At 40.9% G+C, this 24,670-nt stretch overlaps 1 protein-coding gene and 2 long non-coding RNA genes across 4 annotated transcripts in view; 1 reads left to right on the top strand and 2 right to left on the bottom strand.

The window, feature by feature from the left end:
• LOC140691473 (coiled-coil domain-containing protein 144A-like) overlaps positions 1–5,926 on the bottom strand; it is a 29,853-nt gene extending 23,927 nt beyond the window's left edge. For both annotated transcript variants that reach the window (XM_072955103.1, XM_072955104.1), the window contains exons 1-4: positions 4,399–5,926; positions 2,181–2,327; positions 1,521–1,572; positions 1,079–1,148 (exon numbers count right to left, since the gene is read on the bottom strand). In XM_072955103.1, the coding sequence (XP_072811204.1) occupies positions 1,079–1,148; positions 1,521–1,572; positions 2,181–2,244 (186 nt within the window). In that variant the 5' untranslated portion in view covers positions 2,245–2,327; positions 4,399–5,926. The remainder of the gene's footprint in view (positions 1–1,078; positions 1,149–1,520; positions 1,573–2,180; positions 2,328–4,398) is intronic.
• A 10,962-nt stretch (positions 5,927–16,888) lies between these two features.
• Positions 16,889–17,708, bottom strand: LOC140691546 (uncharacterized). Its single transcript, XR_012067262.1, has 2 exons — positions 17,570–17,708; positions 16,889–17,316 (listed from the first exon to the last, which is right to left on the bottom strand). It is a non-coding gene; the product is annotated as an uncharacterized lncRNA (long non-coding RNA).
• A 91-nt stretch (positions 17,709–17,799) lies between these two features.
• The window catches only part of LOC116283582 (uncharacterized), a 28,286-nt gene continuing 21,415 nt past the window's right edge, over positions 17,800–24,670 (top strand). Inside the window, exon 1 of the long non-coding RNA XR_012067260.1 lies at positions 17,800–18,153. This is a non-coding gene — a long non-coding RNA (uncharacterized lncRNA). The remainder of the gene's footprint in view (positions 18,154–24,670) is intronic.

Below are 24,670 nucleotides of genomic sequence, written 5' to 3'. Positions count from 1 at the left end.
ATTATATTACCTGTACCATCAAATAGATTTCATTATGATAGAGTGTGCATGTTATATTACCTGCAGCATGATACAGAATTCCATGTCTCTTCATGCATTCACATTCAAAAAATACTAAGATGCTTCTTCCATTTAAGACCTTATTCTAGGTGCTCCAGGAAATGCACAATTATGTTTCCTACTCTCTAGCGGAATATACTGATGCAGGGGCTATAAAATGAATATGTAAGTAACTATACTACAAAATGTCTGAAACTTGAAATTTTAGAATGGGACACGAGGACTGGACATACTTTTTAAAACTATAATACAAAAGAATTCTGAAGTAGGTTTCATCATATGGTTGTTATTAAGAGTCTACTTTGAGAGCCGGTTGTTATTTTAGGGAAAACATGTATTCTTCAATTAGATGAAGAGTTTTGAATAAACTCTTAATGGGATAATTTGGAAAACACAGAGGACTCTCTTTATAATATGGGTTTTGAGAAACAGAATTTTAATTTCTAAATTTCTATACTTTCAACTATTATTTTAGTCTTAATGCAGAACCAAAGATAGAAATAAAGTAAAAAAAAAAATCTTTCCAAAAAACTCTATGCTACCAAAATAAAAAGTGTCCAAGGGGGGGAAAAAAAAAAGACACCTGCTACATAGTTTTGGAACTGAAAGGCCCCAGGAAGAGCCCATGATTATCATGGTAAGCAGCTGTGTGCACTGAAGGTGTCCCTGAGGCACGAGTATTTTACAAGTGCCGTCAGTGTGGTTTAAAAGTCAAAGAACCCCTATCCTTGGCCAAGCTTCACACTTCCTCTATCGTGGGAAAACTTTTCACAGCAGTTTTCCTGTCACTATATATTTTCTGGTCCATTTTGCTTCAGCCTCATCTTCAGTATTTACCAAAGTAAAAAAAAGAAAAAAAAATCAACCTGTCGTATTTTTATAAAATGGTTTACTCTGACCAACTTTCCAACACAAACATAGAACAATGATAGGCAGACCACTGCCAAATTTTAAGAGTAAATATTATACAAAACTAAATTCAGAGCAGAAAAATTAATTTCACAGGAGAGCACTTTACCTTGGGAGCAAGATCTGAGTCATCATCTGATGGATGCCATGAATCATCAATACCAGGTATGGATGAAACACTTTGGAGCAAAAATACACATCAAAAATGGGTGAGTTCATTTCTTTAAACAAACAAAAGTCTATGCTGAGGGATAAGAAAGCAGATTTGGGAGCCAGGCTGCCTGAAGGTCAAGTCACGGGTCAACTACTTGTTAACCATGGAATCATGGGTCAACTAGTCAACCTCCTTGAACTACAGTTGCCTAATTAACTAGAAGTAAGCTACAACAGCACAGCTACTCTGCAAAGCTGTTGCGGTGATTGTACGAGGCAACAAATGTGAAGTACACAACACAGTGTCTAACCCAGAGTAGGACACTCAACAAACCTTGTTTCTTTTCTCTGTGTTCCCTCAGTCAACATATAATTTTTAAAAATCCACAAAATCCTACCTGCTTACAGAGAGATCTTCAAACCTCGGTGCAAACTTAACCCTTAAAATCTCTATTAAAGAGAAAAGTAAAATAGATTTTGTATCAGCAATAGAAAAATACAGAATATTAAAAGTATAAGACCAATGTTTTGTTAAAAAGCGTTCCTTTGGGACCACACCTGGAGACTACACACTCGAGTGAATATTGACTATACTCCTGGTGGGTAATTAATGCATAAAAACCACTTACCCTCCTTTACATTTATCAAAAAAAAAGATATTTATCAAAATTTGGTATCTTAAAGTGAACTGCTGCTTACAAGGACCAAAATCCCAACCAAACTTTATAAGACTCACAAAAAAATGATAATCACTAGTAGAATCAGTATCATAAACTGACATTGTCAAACTTACACAGCATGCTGTTTCTGGATGACACCCATGGGACTAACCCACCCTGCCATTTGGCTTTGTCAGCCTCGTGTTATCTGGGCACGGTCATCCCTATTCACTCACATATGGTCTAGGGCTGCCTTCACACTGCAATGGCAGACATGAGGAGATGTGACAGACACCGCATGGCCTAAAATATTGACTCTCTGGCCCTTTATAGAAAAAGCTTGTGCATCCCTGCTTTGTGTCATAACCAGGAAACCCTAAGACTCAAATCAAATCTTACTCTTCTCAACACTCTTCAGTGAATCCATGCTGCTGCCATTGCTGGCTCCCAGCTTGACAACCATGTCTTCTTCGTTGTCCTTGCTGGACAACTGCAACTCTTCCTGGTTATTTTCTACCCCAGTATGCAAAGAAGGTAAATTCTCAGCTGCAAAAAGAGAAATGATTATTCTGCAGTCATCATAGTAACTACATCTCCTTCCCCAGTGGCTGGTTTAGGAATGAGCATGTGATGTAACCCAGCCAATAAGATGCTAGGGGAAGTCTACCAGAAGCTTCTCTGTTTTCTTCCTCGTTAACAGAAAACATGCAGAGAGAAGCAGCCCTCCTCACCTACGGATACTGTCATGTGAGAAGATGACGCTTGGAGCTGCTGCCCATCAGCAGACCAGGAAAGGCGAGCCAGCAGCCTCACTGCTGAAGGAGCGACAGCATCTGGGATCCTGATGACATCACCGAACCTTCTAACCAATCCTGACTCTTGTTGCTGTAGCCACTGTTACTTAGGTCTCCTATCATTATTTGCAGCTAAAAGCATTCTGACAAATTCCCTAAGGTCTACAGCAGATCTCCTCCTTCCTATAGTACTAGAAAGGCTTTCAGAAGCATGCCTGAGCTAGCTAGCCACCTCTTTCCCAACCATTCCTACAGCATCCTTTTTGCACCTACAAAATGAAACTCATAGATCCTGCAAAGTTCACCAGCAATCTTAGCGTTTGCACTGCTGTCCTTTCTGCCAAATGTAGTCTTGAAAGATGTCCTGCCCACCATACACTGCCCTTCTGCCTCCTTCCCTGGCAAACTACTACTCACTCTGCATGCTTACCTGACATCCTACCCACTTTTAAAACACTCCCTTCCTCACCGTGGACTTAAAGTATCTGGCACATATTAAATATCAATAAAAAATACATAAAGACAGTTACAAAGTCCTAGTGGGCTCTGGGACACAGTAAGCACAGAATAAAGTAAAGTCAATCATAAAAATGGTGATGACAGTAACGAGCTCCTGGAGGCCAGGAACTGTGCTTGTGACCTGTTTGCATTCTGTGACGTCAGAGTGGCGCTTAGTACCTAAAACACACTTGACAGTCATCTGTCAAGTGGGTGAATTCACAGATAAGACTGTTTTCTTTGACAATCCTGTTTTAAAAAAAAAAATAGAGACACTAACCAGGGACAACTCTATTGTGTTATGAGCACCTTGAAGACCAAAACTCTGTCTATTCCATCTTTGTATTTCCTGCAACAGAAGTTCTTTGCTTGATCGAGGTCTACCAAGTTAAAGGTGCTCTCATACAGTTCAGACTGAACAGCATGCTAGGGGTCACATCTAGGCAACACAGTCATTTTTTTTTTTTATGTGAAGCCCTTCTGTGCTTTTATTGCAATTTGTTGAGTCCTGAGTTGTGTTATTTGAGTATTTATTATGACAACCCTTTAACTAATGGCAACAAAGAATATTGTCCTAACAAAATTATAGTTTCAAGACAAGTATCCCCCCAAAAAAAGAAGAAAACATCTCACTCTCATGAAGTCAACATATCGCATTCTGTCTGCACTTATGAGGAATGAAATTGGTAACCGAGTGAGACCTTGTTGGTATAATGATGTAAAAAGTAGCCAGTGCTTCTCAACAATGCACTGTTTTTCTGACTTCTGCACTACCACTAGGTATCTTTAAAAAAACAATCTCTTATTAGTATGCTGCACACTGGCCCAGTTGTGCAGTTCTAATTGTTGGCCATTCGTTTATAACACCAGGAAGGCACTGCCGAGTTTCATTTTAAAGATAGTAACTTTTTTAGTGAGATTAATCACTATGCAATAACTAGCATTCATTTACCCAATGTAATCCATTCTCTATAAAAACTAAAGGTCCAGTTCTATAACAAGGCCAATTTGTTATAATGTTAGAGGAAATGTACAACAAAGTTAAAAAACGTTTTTCTTACTTACACAAAGATATAATATGGGATTTCAGGGGATATGATTAAATAAATGAATTTCTTTTCAGACATTATTGTCTCAGATTTTAAATTACATACAATTAACTTCTTAAATAATTCTGAATACTAGACCATTAAGAAAAACTTAATTAAAAAATAAAAACATACATGAAATTTACACACTGGCTTTTTTCACTGCTGTTTCCTTATCAAAAGTTCCTCAATCTTACTTCCTTATCTATGGTAGGACCAACAAGAGTAATTTATTACCAGAATTCTGTCCCAGATCGCTATTTTGAGAGGGAGTATTTAATATCTTTCCGTCTCTGTAGTCGACAATCAGCTGGTAAATGCTATATATAAAATAATGTGATAAATAAATATTACTACTTGAATACTAATATGAAAAACAATTACTAAATATATTAAATTCTTAGATTATTTCAGATAATATCAGAGATATCAAAACTTCAATTGTCCTATATACTTCAAATTTGTACAATCTACAAACATTTAAATTTAGCATGTATAATTAAAGAAGAAAAAAAAGTAATGTGAAGTAGTCATGAACTGAGGGCAGTACAGCTCAGTAAGTTATCTAGAGCGAGCCTGACATATGGAAAGTGTCTCGAATTCAGAAGTCCCAGCTCTATAACCAACAGCTATTTGTTCCTGGAAAAGTTGCTTCTCTTCAGCTCAAAGTCTTCCTTTATAAAACTGGGATCTTACTGTCTTCTTAGGCAGTTAGTTATTAATACTCATAAGAGTATTACAAAGATTTAATGAGATAATGTATCCCCAGATGCTCAGAGAAAGTGTGGAAGAATGGAATAATTTGTTCTTAAACTTTAATGCTGGAACTATTTGAGAATCCCAAATAAAACCCAATGTGTGTTTTTTTCACAGGTGTAATATTTAAATGTGGCATTTTTCAGGAAGATGTTACAAATTATGGTGATTAGCTGTTCTTCATGGCTTATAATTCAGGGCACCTCAGCTACTATATAATTTGTAGCTAAATTTACTTCTAAATATATGACCTCATACAAGCATATGTATGAGAACTAAACAAGCTGTCATGCTGAAGTTTACGTGTCGATCACCACGAAGACCGCGGAAACTGGATCAGCACGGGCATCCTGGGAGCAGAGGACAGTCACGACCCGACTGCAGGACCAGTTTCTTTTTCCTTTTCTTCTTTTAAAATTTTATTAAAGGTCTTTAGAGAGCAACGTCCAGACCCCAGACTCAGCTGCCAAGGAGAGCCTGTTAAAACCAGTTTTAGTACCAACACTGCAGCAACAGAATCAAGGGAAACGAGAGAATGATTAGCATGCCCTCGCCCCGCCCCAGTGCCTTGTGGGAGAGGATTGTAACTGTGATCTCAGGGAATCCCTTAGGTTCCTGGAAAATTCAAAAGGAAGATTATAGAAGAAAGTCCCCAGAGGAAAACACAGGATTTTCTGCTCAACTAAACATTTCAAGACCCAAATAATTAGTTAGAAAAATTAGATATGTGATATTATTTGTGCCCCCATGCACAGGGGTTACACTGGAATGAAATGGAGAACAGTAGGATCCCTAAGGATGAAGGTCTTACAAAGCCTGAGCTAAAGAACCCTGTGCCCACTGCTCCATCTCACTAGTCTAGCCTTTTGCTGGTTTCCAGCTGATGATGTGGAGGGTCTCACTGCCATCCCCAAAGTGCCTGCTCCCAACTAGGAACTCTCACCTGCCACATAACAAGTAACAGTTAGGTCATTTCCAACCTCAGTTAAGACATAATTGGCATTTTAATGTAAACACTTACTGTTCAAACCCATTAGAATATGCATATTGCTCAGCAGACATTCCGTGTGAATCTTGAGAATAGGGACTAACACCTTCTTGAAGAAGTAACTTGACTATGTCCGGTGAGTCATGAAATACAGCAAGCATGAGCGCTGATCTAAAATAAAAAAGAGATAACTTCACCCTTAGGAACTTAGTTAGCTTAACTTAAACAGTTAATTTGATCTATTTTACCAAGTTAATATCCTGCCCATCCCTGGAGAACTGACCATTTACTTTCTCGAGTGCTCATCTTTGCAAATGACCTCCAAGGCCACAACGGAGGGACAAAAAAGAAGCCTCCTGTCCTACGTGGGTAGCACGAAGTAGAAGTTGCTAATTTAAAGTCCTCTGAAGGACAGGAAAGGATGCTGAGGTCACTTGTCTGAAGTAGGTAAAGATTTAAACAAAGGATTCCCCATTTCTTCCCTAGTCTGAAATATTATACTTTAAAGTCAGCTAGAGGTCAGGTAAGGAGAAGCTGTTTGCAGGCTGAAAACAGTAATATGAATAAAAATGACAGTAAAAATAGTCACGGCTGCAGTTAACCGCGCTGAGAAGCGTGTGCCCGGCACTAACCTGAATAGCTTACGTATGGTCTTTCTTAGGCACAACCACCCTTGAAGGATGTACTACGACCCTCCTTTACATGTCAGGATACATATTTGTTGATAAGTCACGTCCCCCAGGTAACATCCCTGACCAGCGGGAGAGCTGGGAATCCAACCCCATCTGACTCTAAAGCCCAGCTCTTTCCTCTTTATCATCCACCAATGACTTGTCTTCTTTAAAGAGAATGTTTATTCAATAATTAGAGCTATGTTTCTTCCTTCTACCATTATCAATTAAAAATAAAAACATTAAAATGTACTAGAAATGAAAAAGGATAAAAACTGATTAACCCACAGTATCTGGTAATTGTTACTCACTGAGTGATACTCACTTAGTGACAGCCTAATAACATCAGTATCCTTCAAAGAAAGTAATTTAAAGCAGAGTCATCCAAAAGACAAAACAAACTCCTCTTTGTTTAATATGCACATTTTAAGACAAAAATATATACCAAGAAGAGGTTAAAAAAATTATAAAAGAATGAAGAAATTCAACACTGTCTCATAAGGTAAATTAAAATTAGAGTCCATACTAATAAAACTAAAATGAAATCCCTGAACTGTTGTAAGATCACATGACCAAGAAAATCAGGTTGCAAATGACATCAGTCACTATTACAAAGGAAGATGAATCCTGCTGCATACTGTTCTTTGTGACACCCAGGCAGGATAATTGCTTTTCTACCTAACTGATGATGTGTTGATTCTAAGTTAATCCTCTTCTTATTGAGTTAATCTTTCTGATTGGCTGTTATTACTCTAGAACAACATTAAGATTTAAAAAAACAGAGAGAGAGAGAGAGAACAAACTACTGTACCTTCGCACGTTGTCAACTGCATGTACATTTGCCCCATTCTCTATCAAAAATTTGACCATTTCCTTTTTGTTCTCCTTGACAGCGAGTAAAAATGGTGTCAAATTACTCTGTAAAACAGCAAAAACAGTTGATAATGTACAAAATTACATATGAATTTCAAAGCTGAATTTAAAAACTTAAGTCTCTGAACTTAAACATACACTATAAAGTAAATCACAAGCAGCCCCTTCCTCCTCGCCCCTCTGTGCTCCTCCACTTTAACAGGCTCCTCCTTGACCTCTTCGAAAGTTTCCCTGTGAAGTCATTCTCTGAAACTCACTTAAGACATTTGCTGGTTCCAAGAAACTTTGCTTCTATCGCAGTGTCTATCAGGCATTCTGTAGTTACCTTACTGCTCGACGACTACTTCTGACACTCTAAACACTGCTCCAGAGAGAACCATTTAGCTACTGAATCAAACATTTTTAAGGAGCTATGCTGAGGAGAAAGATACCATACTGTCTGCAACATGCATAACCTATCCAATTACAACTATGACTAATCTCATAAAGCTTGCAGACATTCCAATGGGAATATGATTATTTGCATGTAAAGAAAAAGGTTTTCTTAATTAAACCAACTTATAAATTCTAATTTGAAAACTTCCATCCCACTCTTAAGGGATTATTATAAAATATGAAATAGACTATAAATTAATATAGAGTGTCTTTAAAATCTTGAAATATTTATCAAAATATATTATACAACAGGAATTGTAAATTCAAATGCTTACAGAGGCAACGTAGGTGACCTGAGTAAGTGAAGGTCCCAGGTGAGGACAGCAAACCGGAGAACACATGTCCCACCGAGAAGGGGCCACCCCGGCAGGGCAGTCTGCTAGGAGCCTGGGCTCAAGGGGGACCAGATTTGAGTCTTCAGGAGGAGTTCTGAAATGCAGATTTCTGCACGAGCCTCCTAAATTTTAAATGTTGACTCAATGTGTGGGGACAAACTGAACATATCCAGGGCCATGTTTAGTCTATAGCCCACTTGTGTTTTTATGTTTGCTGTGTTTCCAAACAGTTCGGTATAAATCAAGTATTTGTATGTAAAACCTTGCCTTTCTTTAGTATCATATGTCTTACACACAAAAACACTGGGCCCCAACATGCAATAAAAATTGTGATTAAGACTCATAATACCCACTTTAAGAATTTTTCCAATGCCTACTAAAACTACAATCTATCTGTGTCAAATTCTCCCGGTTAATCAAATGTATAATTAGGGTTAAGGATTAAGAGGTATAAACAATCAGGCATAAAATAAGCTACAAGGATGTATTGTACATCATGGGGAATAGAGCCAATAGTTTATAATAACTATAAGTGGAGCATAACCTTTAAAAATTTGTGAATCACTAAACTGTATGCCTGTAACATATAGCATAGTACATCAACTATACCTCAATTTAAAAAATAAGATATTGTAAAATAAATACATTAAAAAAGGCTTATAATACCCCTTCAAGAATTTTTCCAATGCCTACTAAAACTACAATCTACCTGTATCTAATTCTGCCTGATTGTTTATCAAATGGATAATTAGTTCATAAGCTGGCCAAAACTAAAACAACTCCAATTTGTTACTAATGTCATGGGTTTTGATGTTTAAAACTGCCATCTTGCACGGTGTACTTATATATAATTGAATATGACTCATCCATAAAAAAGAATGAAATGATGCCATTTGCAGCAACATGGAAGGACCTAGGGATTCTCATACTGAGTGAGGTCAGTTAGAGAGTGAAAGGCAAATCCCATAGGGTGTCACTTGACACCACTTGTCATCATATGTGGGCTCTAACATATGATGCAAATGAGCTTATTGACAAAACAGAAAGGGACTCACAGACATAGAAAACAAACTGACGGATACCAAAGGGGGCAGGGGGTGGGGGAGGAATAAATTAGAAGTTTTGGACTAGCAGATACAAACTACTATATATGAAATAGATGAACAACAAGGTCCTACTGTATATACTACAGGGAACTATACTCAATATCCTGTAGTAAATCATAATGGAAAAGAATATATATATATAACTGAATCACTTTGCTGTACACCAGAAAGTAACACAACACTGTAAATCAACTAGACTTTAATTGAAAAAAACCTGTCATCTTGATTATGCTAGGGCTCAGCAAATCTAACAGATATATTGCAAGAATCTGTCACACAGCTTTAACCAAAAGGAGGCTCATGATCTCCTATTATTACAATCAGAAAAACCCTGTTGACCTAATGACCTGGATGGGAACAAAAGATGCAAAATTTTTAAAGGGTCCGACTATACTTATTAAATCATGCACCACAAGCAAACTTCTAAGACTGTCTGGGTGCCACTGAATGATCAGTGGTTAGAAGGAAAAAGGAGCTATTCTTCAAGCCAGTAGATATTGCCAGTAATATTCAAATAAACTCCTCAATTACAGAGGGAGAGACGGATAAAAGTCAGGCTAACATGGCTGGAAAGGAGAGCACTGAAAGAAGCAGCATCTATACACTCCCGCTCTTCCAGAAATGTCTTATTTTTGAGATCTGTGAATTTACATGTATTACACGTATCCATTCAATAATCTTTAACCAAGGGTTGTATCAGAATCTCAGGGAAGTATTTCTAAATACCTGTGTCCAGACTTTAGATTTACTCAATTAAAATCTTCAGGGGAGAGCCAGGAGAAAAAGCAAGAGGACCAGCTTTGCCATCACTTGCTCCCCACCTATAGCCACAGCCCCGCAGGGAAGCTACACCAGGCTGAGCATGGAAGACCCCAAGGTACACATGGAGGGCCATGTGGCCACCAGCACAAGTGAATGCCCCTGCTGGCTGTCAAACATGACCTGACCTCACTTGCCCAAATTCTAGAACCTGGGATCCTGGGGTGCTCAGGGCCTGTGGCTTGCTGCCTCCCCTGTCCAGGTGCAGTCACCCAGCTCCCCCTACTGGGTACTGGGTTCCTCCCTCCTCCCACCCATCCCCAGTAGCAGCCCTGCCGCTGCAGGCAGCCAGCCCTTGCCATCACTTCACTCCCCGCAAGCCTTCATCTTCTGCAGGCGCTGAGCCTACCACTCACTCCCAGGCACTTCCTAACAGGAAGCTGTTCCTTCTGGGGTAGAAGTGTGGCTGGGAGACAGAGCTCTGCCCTTTCTGTGGGCACTACCTCTAGCCCCTGGCCTTGGCTTTGGAGTTGCTTCCATGGTAACAGGACCTGATGTATTGCATTCAGTATACATATTACTATAAATAAAACACTTGTAGCTAGAAAAGACCCTGTATTTCAAATATCTTGTAAATAAAGTTAGTTGAGCTATACCTTGTCTATCGCCTCGATATTTGCATTATGGCGAAGCAGCTGTGTTGCAATCGACACGCTCTCTTCCAAGATGGCATAATGGAGAGCAGTGTTTTGATTGCCGTCCTCAAGATTTGGGTTAGCACCGTGTTCCAGCAGGATACCGGCACATCTCTTGTTCAGGGATTGGACAGCCTGTTGGCATCATGCCAAGAGACAGACTGTAAGTGCCAGGCATTCCAAGTTAACATTCCCCAAGCTCCATCAGTTTGTTATGTTTAAAACAGATAAGTTAATTTTTATTCTAAGTAATTAAATCAAATCCATCTCACGCGGACACGGTTGGCAGCTACGTACCCTGATGAGAGCTGTCGTCCTTTCCTTGTCACGAGCATTCAGATCACAGTGGAACTGGGTAAGGAGAGCCACCACTGCTGGACAGCCGCTGATGCAGGCTACGTGTAGCGGAGTCCTGCGGACATGAGAGGACTGTTTAGGAAGTTAGAGCATACTAGTGCAAAGATACAATTACTCATGTAACTGTAAACATTCAACAGCATGCTATTCCTACCCCTTTAAAACTAACATTTAGTCTTCTTATCTTAGTTCTTTCTATGGAGAAAGAACAATATTTATTAGCTCTTATTACTCACCCCTTTAATGGAAGAACAACCTGTTTGAATAGAAAGGGCATGCCATTGAGATTCAGCTCAACTTGGGTCTGACTTCTACTTTAACACTGTCCCTTATTAGCTGTCACTTAGCCTGTCTGTGCCTCCGTGTCCTCATCAACAAGATGGGCATGAAGTAGTAGTTACCTTACAGGACGCCACTGTGATGCTTAAATGAAAAGCTATGCAGAGTGTCTGGCAGTTCCTTCCACAACAACAGCTCAGTCATTGTTAGATAATGTTATAATTGTCACCGTTACTATTTTACAAAGACAACATTTCAATTAAGTAAAATGATAGTATATCTACTTTGCTGCTGCAAGGATGAGAGACAACACTGTACTTCAATGATTCTAACATGCTCATTGTCTCACACTCCAACATCTCTGACATGGGAAGGCAATTTAAAATTCATGTCTTACAACCATAGTTGGCAGCTCCTCCCAGGTCCGCCCCCACCCCAGTCCCACCACTGTTACCTGTCATACTTGTCTCTGCTGTCTACGGCATTTTTCTTACGTGACAGCAACTTCCGCAGTTTTTCATCGTAGCCTAAATATGCAGCTCTGTGGAGCTTTGGTAGCTCACTCTTATCGATGATGTACAAAGGCTCAGGACCCTCAAGATTCCTGAAGCCCACCCAGCTCATGAACTTAACCACTTTCTTCATGATGTGCCCTTCCGCCTTCTGACACCACTCCCCTCCCCTTCCAACACCACTCCCTTCCCACTTGGCCCCTTGCCACCTCCCAGTCTCAGTGCTAGCGCTATAGGAAAGCCAAGAGATCTCGCTGCCACACCTCGGTTGCGAAGCTCAGAGGCTTGGAATGTTTCATCTGGAACACTCGTAGCCTAGCAACAGCACGGACCCTCAACTGTCCCTCAACTGTCACTCCAGAGCCAGTGTGTCCCTGCACGTGTGCACAGAGGCCTGGAGGCCCAGTGTGCCCCATGTGCACGTGGGAGCCTGAGCCATTTCAAATCTCTGCAATGGCTTGTGGGCCACTTTAGATTCCTTTCAAACATCGATGCTAGGTGGCTGAGTGTTTCAGGACATTTCCAGAAGTGAGGCTTGCCCCTGAGAAAGTTGTGTTTGTCTGTGACTGTGGTTACAGTGGGGTGGAACTACAGGATGCTGAAGGCCTAGTTCCCCAGAGAGCTCCCCACCAAAAACCTCTACATCTCCTTATCCCTCAGTGTATTCCTTTCTGCATCCCTCTGGGCCCCAGCCAGTCTCCCTGGAATTTAGCAGGTGCAAACAGCAGAAAGCTGTTTTCATGGTCTCAGAGATTGTGGCAATATACATCATTAAGTACAAACTTGAGAAACCAACACATACTCTCCAGATGAAATGAAAATGTGTTTCTGCATGTCTGCTGACCCTGCTCTGTGGCTTAGGCTTATGTTACATGCTTTCTTCACTTTTATTTTATTTTTTGCTTATATTTCCACCAATTAAATCTTTAATCAATCCAAGATTTATTTAGGAGCATGGTAGAACACTTGAGAACTTTTTAACCATGTAACTACAAAAGCACCGCGTCAGTGACCCAGCAAGGCCACGCTGCTGGCTGACCGCTTGCAGGAGTGGGGGGAAGGCAGTGCAGGCCTCTTCTCCTGGCCTGGCTCCGTCCTTCCTCCAGCAGCTGGCTAATTATGATTTCTGGCCCTGCCGAGGTCAAACCTGCAGGGGGCGCACCAGCTCCTCCTCAGTGGCCGACACTCCTCGGAGCTGGTCTTGAGTGGACAGGACCTGGCAAGTGTTTTAAAGCTGACTCTCTCCGGGGCACTTCTGTGCCCACTCCTACAGTGGCGGGCAGGAGGGGATCAGTCAATTATCATGATCAATTATTAATGACTCTGTATCATTTTAAATCTCATAATCAGAGTACAGAAAGAGACCTTTGGAGGTAATCCAGTACAGCACCTATATTTTCTAAATATACCAGTGTGAGGAAATTCACACTTTCCTGAGGAGTCCTGTGATCTCACAGGACATTCACACACACAGACAAAAACACCCATGACACATGGGCTCGGGGAGATGATGCAGACTTGGGGAGATGATGTGGGCTCGGGGAGATGATGCAGACTTGGGGAGATGACGTGGGCTTGGGGAGATGACGTGGGCTTGGGGAGATGATGTGGACTCGGGGAGTTGTGGGTTCAGAGAGATGTCTTAGGCCAGGGTAGATGATGAGGTCTTGGGGAGATGACGTGAGCTCGCAGACTTTTTTCTGGTTCGTGGACATGACTTGGGCTCGCTGACATGATGCGGGCTCTGGGACATGATGCCGACTCATCGACACAAGGGCTCAGGGAGATGATGTAGGCTTGGGGAGATGATGTGGGCTTGGGCAAATGTGGGCTTGGGGAGAGAATGCAGGCTTGGGGAGATGATTTGGTTTCACAGACATGACGCTGGCTCGGGGAGATGATGCAGGCTCAGGGAGATGACGGGGCCTGGAGGAGATGATGTGTGCTCGGGAACATGATGTCACCTTGGAGACATGATGTGGGCTTGGGGAGATGTGAGCCAGGGAGATGATGCTGTCTTGGGAAGATGATGTTGGCTTGAGGAGATGTGGGCTTGGGAACATGCTGCGGGCTCAGTGAGATGCTGTGGGCTCAGGTAGATGATGTGTACCTGGGGACATGATGTGGCCTCGGGGACATAATGTGGGCTTGGAGAGATGTGGGATGGGGAGATTATGCTGATTGGGGAGATGGCGCTGGCTTGGGGAGATGTGGGCTCAGGGAGATGAATCAGGCTCAGGCACATAATGTGGGCTTAGGAAGATGTGGGCTCCAAGAGATAAAGCAGGCTCAGGGAGTTGTGGGTTTGGAGAGATGTCTTGGGCCAGGGGAGATGACGCGGTCTCAGGGAGGTGACGTGGCCTCGCAGACATGATGTGGGCTTGGGGACATGATGTGAGCTTGGGGAGACGTGGGCTTTTGGAGATGATGTGGGCTTGGTGAAATGTGGGCTTGGAAAGATGATGCCAGCTCAGGAAGATGATGGTGACTTGGGGAGATGACATGGACTTGGGGAGATGTGGCTTTGGAGAGATGATGTGGGCTTGGGGAGATGAATAAATTTTTAAACTCTCTTCTTTTTATATTTAGCTTTTCATACTGAAGAGCCACAGGACCTAAACTGTTAAAAACCTTCAGCTAACTGACCTCAAAACAGCAGCTTGTGCTTCTTTCTCATCAAGGGAAATCACTGTGCATCTCCTGAGTGCTGACGCTATGACAGCTGTGTTTATGTACTGGGGATGGAAGATGAAAAGGAATGGTTATTGTCCTTGAGGAAATTTTATTTGTTCTCTGGACTGAGAAACCTAAGTAGAAGGTTCCAATGCAATGTATTAAAGTACAAGGAGGTATCAAGAATATACAGCTTCAAGGACTTGAAACCTACACAGTCGGCAAGTGGCTGTGCTGGAAAGATTTGTTTTCCAGGTTTTATCAGAAATATTTTCACACCATTTCAGTATTAAAAATCTGTCATCCCTGCCAACATCAGCCGCAAAATGAAAATGTGTAAACTACCAGAAAAGGGGATTTGAGAACAAATTCAAGGGGAGAAAAATAACACAATGTTTCTTTTATCACCATCCTCACAGTCCTCTCCCTCCTCAGTGGAAAAGGTCTGTACACACTCTGTTGAATGGCGAATGATGCGGACTGAGGTAAAGGAAAAGCCTTCGAATTTCTGTTGTAGACTCAAGATCTAATTTGTCCAAGCTTCAAGTCTGCCTTAGCACAGAGCCTTTAAGGGGAAAATGTAAAGTGATAAAGCTTTGACTACCCTTAGAAGAAACAGTGTAGCAAATAGGGAACTTGAGAGAACCAAAGCAACACTTCATCTAGTCAACAGGATGTTTCCTGTTTTCTGGGGCTGTAAAGGTAAAAGGAGATGGGTCAAAACCTCCTAAAAGCAGACAGACATTCTCAGTTTCTGGGCAGTAAAAATATCCTATGATATTCTAATGGTAGATACATGTCATTATATATTTGTCCAAACTCAAAGACAGTACAACACCAAGAACGATTCCTAATGCAAACTGCAGACTTGGTGTAATTGTGATGTTTGGATGCAGGTCCAGCAATGGTAACATATGCAGCCTTCTGGTGGGGGATGTTACCAATAAGGGAAGCTGTGGGGGAGGGGAGGAAGGAGCACACCAAATATCTCTGTCCCTTCCCCCCAATTTTGCAGTAATCCTAAAACTGCTCAAAAAATTGTCTTAAAGCACACAACATAATATTCATGTCTTACCCCTCAAAAAAGTCTGAAGTCATAGAAGTGACAAATGACTGTATTAAATGGTAAAAGTAATAATGCCATGAGAGAGAAAAAGATAAGATGCTATGAACATTTAGAAAAAGAATTATTTGCATAAGTTTCCATTCTAGCCCTTACCACATCATGTGATTTCTTTTGAAAACATGCTTTCTGTCCCTCCTACCCATCGCTAGTGGACTGAAAGTCGCTTGGAAGATAAGCGTATGGCTAATTCATCTTTCACTCGCTTTGCCTTGCAAAGAACATGCTATAAAGGAAGATTTCAATAAATCTTGATTTAACAGGAGTAAACATTACTAAGCTCAGGTTCAGATAGTTATCATTTGACTGTGAACTGGGCATCCACATAGAGATGTCTGGAAAGAAGTCAGAAATAGCAATTAAAGTTTCTTAAGTAAAGGAAGGGCCTTGCACGGAATCCTGTACTTCAAGAAAACATTATAGTTGTCTGCAGGATTATCAAAAAGGCAAGAGGTCACTTAAATTTTCCAGGGTTATTCCAGTGTCAAGAAATTTAATCCAACATATTTTCAATTTTCCCTGAGTTTTACATCTTTAATCAGATTCATAAAAGTTTTTTTTTAAACCTACTTCAAGTCCATTATTGGAGTGGTACCACTTGGTTCATTATTAAAATAAAATAATGTTTAGACATTTGAAATGTGAGGCCATTTAGCAGGTATTGAATTTTATGAGTTCTTAGATAATACTCATGTTGTAGATACTCTCAGAAAGAAGGATCTTAGCTAAGAAAATTTTATTACAGATTCTGTGACTGGTTTCCTATCCATCTAATCCTCTCCGTGAGGATTTGACTATAATCTATAACCTTTAGAAAGTAATTTAGGGCAACAGTTCGCAGTTACACAGAAAACAGAATTAATGTATCAGCCCCTCCAACCTGCAGGCACTGCAGAAGCTGTAGTTCAGGCAAAACATTCTCGCTAAATGATATCTTGCCACACCGCCTCCCCAATTGAGATATTTGCAAAGTACGTTCCTATATTGCAAGGCAGTTATTTACTTCCTCGATTTCCTTCTTCTCCAGAAGCTCAGAGGAATTAAAATGGTATTTCCTATTTATCTCTGAAAAGACCGTGAGACTTTTGTTTCTGGCCATTTGGGAATTAATATTCTGAATCATTATGACAAACTACAACATAAAAAAACACACACACACATTTGATAAAGCACAAAAAGTTTATTTTTTGAAATGTATTGCTAATCCAAAAAGGAAGTGTGGAAAAATCCCCGAAAGTAAGAAGTAATGATGATGATGATAAGCTAAACGAAGAGCAATAAAGAGAATAGACCCTAACCACGGAAAGGAAAATGGAACTGAAACCATTCAGCAGCGAATTGGCATGTATATCTAACACACACCTCTTACGTAACTGGGTAATAAACTGAATTCAATTCCAGCTGCAGCCAGTCCCCCCAAGTACTTTCGGAAGTCAGTTTACAATAGTTCCTTGCTCCAAGTACTGCACTTGCAGATTTTCTTCCCATTTTGTTGAACAGGAGACAGCTGTTCCTAGGATTCGCCTTTAATCAAAGGAAATTACTTCCTTTCAACACTTCAGAAAGGAAGTTTTATTTTGTGGATTTGGGATCCTGAAAAATACCAAATACTTAGTAAAACTGGGGGGCTGTAGGTTATTCACAAACATGAACTCTGTGGCTGCTGGCATTCCATGGATCCCATCCCAATCTACTCCACTCAGAATTAAAAATCCCGGCAAACCCCAAGCCTGCCTGCCAGCCTGAGCCGGGTGACAGCTGAAACACTCCTTTCCGTGCAGCAAACGGCGGCGGCCGAGCCAGAGAAACTGCACTCCGCCCCCAGGCTGAGGGGCCAGGGACGCACCTGCCAGCCAGCAGCGACTCACGAAAGCGAAAGGACTTCCGAACAGCGATGGGAGAAGACGGGCTCAGCCAGGGAAGCTCCGCGACTGGCCAGTGCCGCCCGCCCCCCCGCCTCCCCGCGACCCGGCGGCGGGGAGCCCGCCCGCCGAAAGCGAAACCGAGGAAGCGCCACGTCGGAGGCGGGGGTGACATCAGCCCGCGACGTCCGGCGCCGTCCTTCCGGGGTCAGCGGCGGAGGCGGGGCGGAGGCGGGCTGGGGACTGGCTGAGGCTCCGGTGGGTAGGTGGGCTCAGCCCGAGGGGACTACGGGTCGGCGTTGGGCTCAGCGGGCTCGAACAAAGGCCTCTCGGGCAGGGACGCGGCGCGGCGCCTCCTGCGGGTAGCTGGGCGGCCGGCCGCGGCTTCCCGGCCCGCCAGTGCCCTCCCCGCGCGGTCCCCGTCGGCTTCTCCTCGGATCCCCGCGGCCAGCGCCGCGGTGCGGGGCCCGGCGCAGTGGCACCTGCTGCTGGGGGACCCCGCGGCCCGCCCGGGTGCTCGTGATGGGGCTGATCTTCGCCAAACTGTGGAGCCTCTTCTGTAACCAAGGTAAGAAGGATGGAGCTGCCCAACGGCTGGCAGCGGAGGGAGTGGGTCTGGCCGCCGAAGGGGACAGCTCGGGAGGCAGGGCTCTCTGTGGACACTAGCGTTCTGAGACGCAGAGAAGTGACTTAGTCAAGAGGGTTGGGTAAAAACTCAGTATTTTAGGCTGGGAGTAGATGCTGGAGAGACGTGATGACGGGGAGAAATGGAGAGGCAGAAAAGGGGCATTTGGTCTCCCAAGAGCCAAACCAAGAATTTGGGGATTTTAGTGAAGGAAAGCGGAAAGCACCTAATGATACCGGGAGGCACTTGGAGGGCCTTTTCCGTCTCTCGTTAAGCATCCTAAGTGTCCTGCCCGAGGATAAATGTCTATCCCCAAATCTATCAACTTTTAAAACTAGTGCTGCTTTGTTTTCTGCCCTGCTCTTTAAGCCCGTGCGCCTTCACGTTCTCTTGTTTCGCCTGCTCACCAAGGGCTCGGGAATATGTTGTCCTGTAGAGATTCACGGGTTTCCTGGAAATCTTCATTGCAAACTGATTATTCCTCTCTTCAGTGCTGGAAAACTGAATGCTTTTGGTTCCATGTACTATGTTGCTTGTCCATAACTAGTCTAGAACTGGTTCTGAGACATCTAAAACTTGCAAGACCAAAGGGCCAAGAAGTTGTAAAACCTGTTCTGAGTCAGAGTGAATCAGATGTGATGCCTTCTGAAGAGAGAAAATTTACCCATACAAAAAGGGCCAGCAATAGGTAAAGTTTTAGGCATTCTTTTAACAGAATGTTTTTTCAGGAATTGAAGCCAGTTTAAAAACTCAACTAGTTTCATTTTGCATTTAATGCCCAGGCCTAAAAAAAAGGCAGTGTTTTATGGCCAATTTGTTACTGCTAATATGGTGGTGGTGGTGGGGGTTCCCGGACTTAATAAGTCATGAAGAGAATGAAATGGCTTTAGCTCACTTGTGCCGTAGATTGATAAGAATACTAAAATAGCCTTTTTTCAAGGTTAATAAAGATAGATACATACACATATACATTGCTTGCCTTCCTTCCCTGACCACTCTTAACCACCCCGACACTCACTCTCCCTGTCTTTACCATTTTTCTGAGTAACAGTTATCCCTGTCATCATATAAGCTTGTTTGTTTACTTGTCTTTTTATTTCAATAGAAACTCACTTGAGGCATGAACTTTGCCTTACTACCTGTTGTAGCCCCAATACAAAAAACTTTCAATTTTTTGTTTTGTTCAACATAAAAATTTTGTGTCGAAGTAACACAGACATTCTTTTTAAAAAGTTATGTAATGTTAAAGTCTGAAAATGATGTATATTAGTCAAATCTCTTTAAATGCCTTACCCTTTTTTCCCTAGTATATACTTTGATATTTCTGGATAATGTGCATATATGGAAATTTTAAACAGTATAATTTGTCTTTTTTAAAAATTGATAAAAATCAACATATAATATTTTATTTATTTCAGGTATACTAATTATTTCTTATAGCAGAACATAAAATACTTTGGCCCTTTTCCCTTATCACCCCTATATAGTATTTTGGCTTAATCCACACTCTGTCTTTTCATTATTGTCACTGTAAAGTTTAGTTACTGCTGTGCTGCAGTGTTCCCCTTTTTCCTACACCTTTTTTCCCCTAGAGTAACTAATATTTCATTGCCTTAGTTTTCTTTGTATGTTTGGTTAAGTCATTTCATGCTATACAGAAGCTCTCCTCCAAGTTTGTCCACACACCTCCCTGCCTGGTCAGTGCTCCATCCTGCTCCAAATTGGACCTGTGCCCCTCTCCGTGCCTGGTGCACAGCTGTTCCGGACATGTCCTTGCTGTCATTCTAGGAATCTTCCTTCCTTTTCTCTTTTATTAGAACTTATGTTTTTCTTGCTTTACTCTTTGATGAAGCACATGCTTCAGACATTTCCTGCAGAGGTTTCCAAAGTGATCATTTTTCTGTAGTTTAAAATACTGAAAATATTTTGGTCTGTCTTCACTTTTGATTTATAATTGGGCTAGATACAGAATTCTGAGTTGGGAAAATGTCTGTTTCAGAATTTTGAAGATGTTGTCATTGTCCTCCAGCTTCTAGTATTGTTGTGAAGACCAGTATTTTGCGATTTTTTTCCTTAGTCTTTCTAGTAGATTTTAGAATGTTTCATTTATCCTTGGCGTTTTTAAATTTGAAAGAGTTGTGCCCTGTTATGTAATTTTTTGATTCATTGTGCTAGGCCTTCTGCACCTTTTTAACACAAAGTTACATTTTTTTCCATTCTAGGAATTTTTTTTTTTTAATATTTCGGATTTCTACTTTCCTGAGAATCTTGTTGGTCATATGGTACTAAATTGATTATCAGATATTCTTTTCCATTTTACTTTCACTTTTTTTTTAAAAAAAAAAGTAAGTTTCTGGGATATTTCCCTTGTCTTCCAAATCTTTTGAATATTTGGTTCAGCTATCTTATTTTTAGTTTATAAATGCTTTTTTCTTTTTTGCTGTGTTTTAAAATTCTTGTGGCATTGCTTCATAGTGCTATGTCTTTTAAGTGTCTTAAGTTTTTTTTACCCTTCTGTTTCTATTTTTATATTAGCTCTTCACTGGAAACTTTCCTTATAGATCTATTGGAAATAATTCTGGTGCATGAATATACTATGGCTTGTTTCTTCGTTTGCATCATAATAGGTTGTAGTAAGTGAAACTGTTAGATTTTTTTTTTATTGATTCAGTCACTCTGTGTCTTTAGATTGGAGAAGTTAGTCCATTTACTTTAAAAAGTAATTATTGATAGGCATGAATTTACTATTGCCATTTTGTAATTGTTTTCTGACTTTTTAAAGTTCTTTTTTCTTCTTTCTTCTTCTTCTCCTTCTCCTTCTCCTTCTCCTTCTTCTTCTTCTTCTTCTTCTTCTTCTTCTTCTTCTTCTTCTTCTTCTTCTTCTTCTTCTTCTCCTCCTTCTTCTTTCCTCCTTCTTCTTCCTTCTTCCTTCTCCTTCTCCTTCCTTTTCTTTCTTCTTTCTTCTTATTGTATTCCTTTGTGATTTAACAACTTCCTGCAATGGTTTGCTTAGATTCCTTTTTTTTTTTTTGTCTTTTGTGTATCTAATACAGGTTTTTGCTTTGTGTTACCATGAAGAAGCTTATATAAAAATGGCTTTTATAAGCCTATTTTAAGCTGATAACAACTTAATTTAGAATGCATACTAAAGCCCTACATTTTAAAATGCTCCTCGTTATTTTGATGTCACAATTTATATCTTCATCTTGTTTATCCCTTAGCAAATTTTGCAGTTAGTTATTCTTAATACTTTTATCTTTCAACCTTCATGCTAGATTTTTATGTGATTTATTCATCATGATGACAACTATAAAGGATTCTGAATTTATGTTTACCTTTACCACTGCAATTTATACCTTCATATGTTTTCCTGTTACTAATTATTAGCCTTTTGTTTTAGCTTAAAGAAGTCTCTAACTTTTTTTGGCATGGCCAGTTTAGTGGTCATGAACTTCTTCAGTTTTCCTTGTCTGGAAAACTTTTTTTTTCTCCTTAAATTCTGAAGAGCAACCTGCCTGGGTAGTGCTCTGGCTGATAGTGTTGTTTTTTGTTTGTTTGTTTATTTTTCTGTTTGTTTTTTCCTTTCAACACTTGGAATATATAGTGCTATTTTCTTCAGCCTGCAAAGTTTCTTCTGAAAACTTTGCTGATGGTTTTATGGGGATTCTCTTGTATATAACGAGTTGTTTTTCTTTCACTGCTTTAAAGATTCTTCCCTTGTCTTTAACTTTTGACACGTTAATTATACTGTGTCTCAGTGTGCGTCGTGTTGAATTCTTCCTTTTTCGAATGTATTGGGCTTCTTGGATCTGTGTGTTTGTTTCTTTCCCCAAGTCAGGGAAATTTTCAGTTATTATTTTTTCAAACAAACTTTCTGCCTTCCCTCATATTTCTGTGACTCCCATATTGTGAATATGGTCCCCTTGATGTTGTTAAAGAAATCCCTTAATCTATCTTAATTAATCACACTTTCCATTCTTTTTTCTTTTTTCTCCCTCAGTTGCGTGAATTCCAGTGCCCTGTCTTTGGGTTTGCTGATCTGTTTCTTCTGGTTCATCTATACTGCTGTTCAACACCTCAATTAAAAATTTCAGTTCAGTTATTACATTCTTCAGCATCATGTTTTCTGTTTGGTACTTTCTTATATTTTCTATCCTTTGTTGAAATTTCCACTCTGTTCATGAATTACTCTCTTGAGCTCAGTGAGCATCTTTGTGACAATTGATTTTGGACTCTTCATCAGGGAAGTCACTTATTTCCATTTCTTAAGGTCTGTTTCTTGAGTTCTGTCTTTCACTTTTGTTTGAAACACATGACTCTATTTCCTCATCTTCCTTGACTCTGTGTGTTTTCTGTGCATTAGATAAAGCAGTCACCACTCCCAGTCTTCCGAGAGTGGTCTCCTGCAGGAGATAAGCCTGTCACTCAGACCTGCCCTAGGTCTGCGTTTTTTCCCTAACCTTTGTGACTGCCCAAGTGCCGCCTTTATTCTTAATGGCTCCCCATAGTTGAATGTGTGCCAAGACTTTTCGGTGTCCAGAAGTGGGAGGATCTTAGCATCTAGATGCAGGCTGGTTGGAAGCTGATCCTTGTTTAGCAGCTTTTAAAATATGCAACAAGGGAGTGAGAGGGAGCTACACAATGTGGGGACTTTTAGGTCATGTAAGGATGTTGGTTTGCTCTGAGTAAGATGGGAAGTCTTTGGGGGAGTTTGAGTGGAGACAGGGTTTTGGGATCTGGCTTCAGTAGGATCTGTCAGCTTCTGTATTAAGAATAGACCCTAGGGAGTCAAGGTAGGGGACACAGAGATCTAATTAGGGAGCTGTTGCAATAATCTAGGAAGGAGGTTATGTATATGGGGAGAAATGATTAGCTTCTGGATGTACTTTGAAGGTACAGCCAACAGTTACGCTCATGGACTAGGTGAGGGATGTGAGGGAATGAGAGGAATGAAGACAACAAGGTAGTTTTTGACCTAGGCAACGGGAAGAATGGAGCCCAGCTAACAGAAAGCAATGACCATGCTTATCTCACTGAAAGCTCTGGCTGTTGTTTGGGTCTCTTTCCTTTTACTTCAGGCCATAACACTCTACTGATACCTTTTGTTTTTTTAATTAGTAAACTGAAAAGAGCAGTTTAAGGTTAATAGTTAATAGGAAAATTGAGCATAAAGTACAAAGATTTCCCTTATACTCCTGCCCCCAACCCCAACACAACTTCCCCCATTATCAACACCTCCCACCGGATGGTACATTTGTTACAGTTGAAGAACCTACCTTGACACATCATCATCTCCCAAAGTCTGTAGCTTACATTAGAGTTCTCTCCTGGTGCTGTACACGCTATGGGTCTTGACAAATGTATGAAGACGTGTATCCACCCTTGTAGTATTCTACTGTACAGCTTCACTGCCCTGAAAATCCTCTGTCCTCTTCCTGTTCATCCCTTCCCCACCTCTAATGCCTGGCAACCACTGATCTATTTATCGTCTCCATAGTTTTGCCTTTTCTAGAATGTCATAGAGTGTTAATCGTACAGTATGTAGTTTTTTCAGGTTGACTTCTTACACTTAGCAGTATGCACTTAAGGATCATCCGTGTCTCTTCATGGCTTGTCAGCTCTTTTTAGTGCTGAATAAAAAAACATGTTGTCTGAATGTCCCACGGTGTATTTGTCTATTCATTTATGGAAGGACACCTTGGTTGCTTCCAAGTTTTGGCAGTTATGAATAAAGATGCTGTAAACATCCACATGCAGTGTGTGTGGATATACATTTTTGACTTCTCTGGATCAACACCAAGGGGTGCAGTTGCTGGATTGTATGGTTAAGAGTATGCTTATTCTTGTAAGAAACCACTGAACTGTCTTCCACAGTGGCTGCACCATCTTGCATTCCCACCAGAAATGAGTAAGTGTTCCTGTTGCTCTACACCCCCAGCAATATTTGATGCTGTCAGTATTTTGGATTTTGGCCATGCCATTCTAATAGATGTGTAGTGGCATCTTATTGTTTCAACTGATTCTATTTTCAATGATTGCTAAGAATTCTTTTTTAAAAATAAATTGGCCTTTTGTAAGATCTCAACCTCCTGGATCATTAAGACCTTTGGAACTTTGTCTCTGATGAGACAAATCAACCAACAAGGCCATTGCTAGTAGCCAAAGTCATCTGAGACGCAGAGCCTGTCTTTATGCAGCTTTAGTCCACTTGGCTCTCTCCCTGTTCTGGTCATTTGTCTCTGGGAATTGCCCTATAACACCCCCTTCATCCTGCTAGTTTCTAAATAAAAATAAGCCCTTTAACATGACTTGATGTTCCCACTCTATTCTTAGTCTATTAGAATGCATGAACATTTCCACCATCATATTTAGGCTAATAAGTTGCAAACGTACATCTCCAATCCTAACCTTTCACCTAAATTCCAGCCCTGTATTTCTAGGTACCTGGAGAATCCCCCCA

This window comes from Vicugna pacos, chromosome 35, assembly GCF_048564905.1.
Source record: "Vicugna pacos chromosome 35, VicPac4, whole genome shotgun sequence".
NCBI classification, from domain to species: domain Eukaryota; kingdom Metazoa; phylum Chordata; class Mammalia; order Artiodactyla; family Camelidae; genus Vicugna; species Vicugna pacos.
The sequence above is the reverse complement of the archived record's forward strand: the minus strand, read 5'-3'. Positions and strand labels throughout refer to the sequence as shown.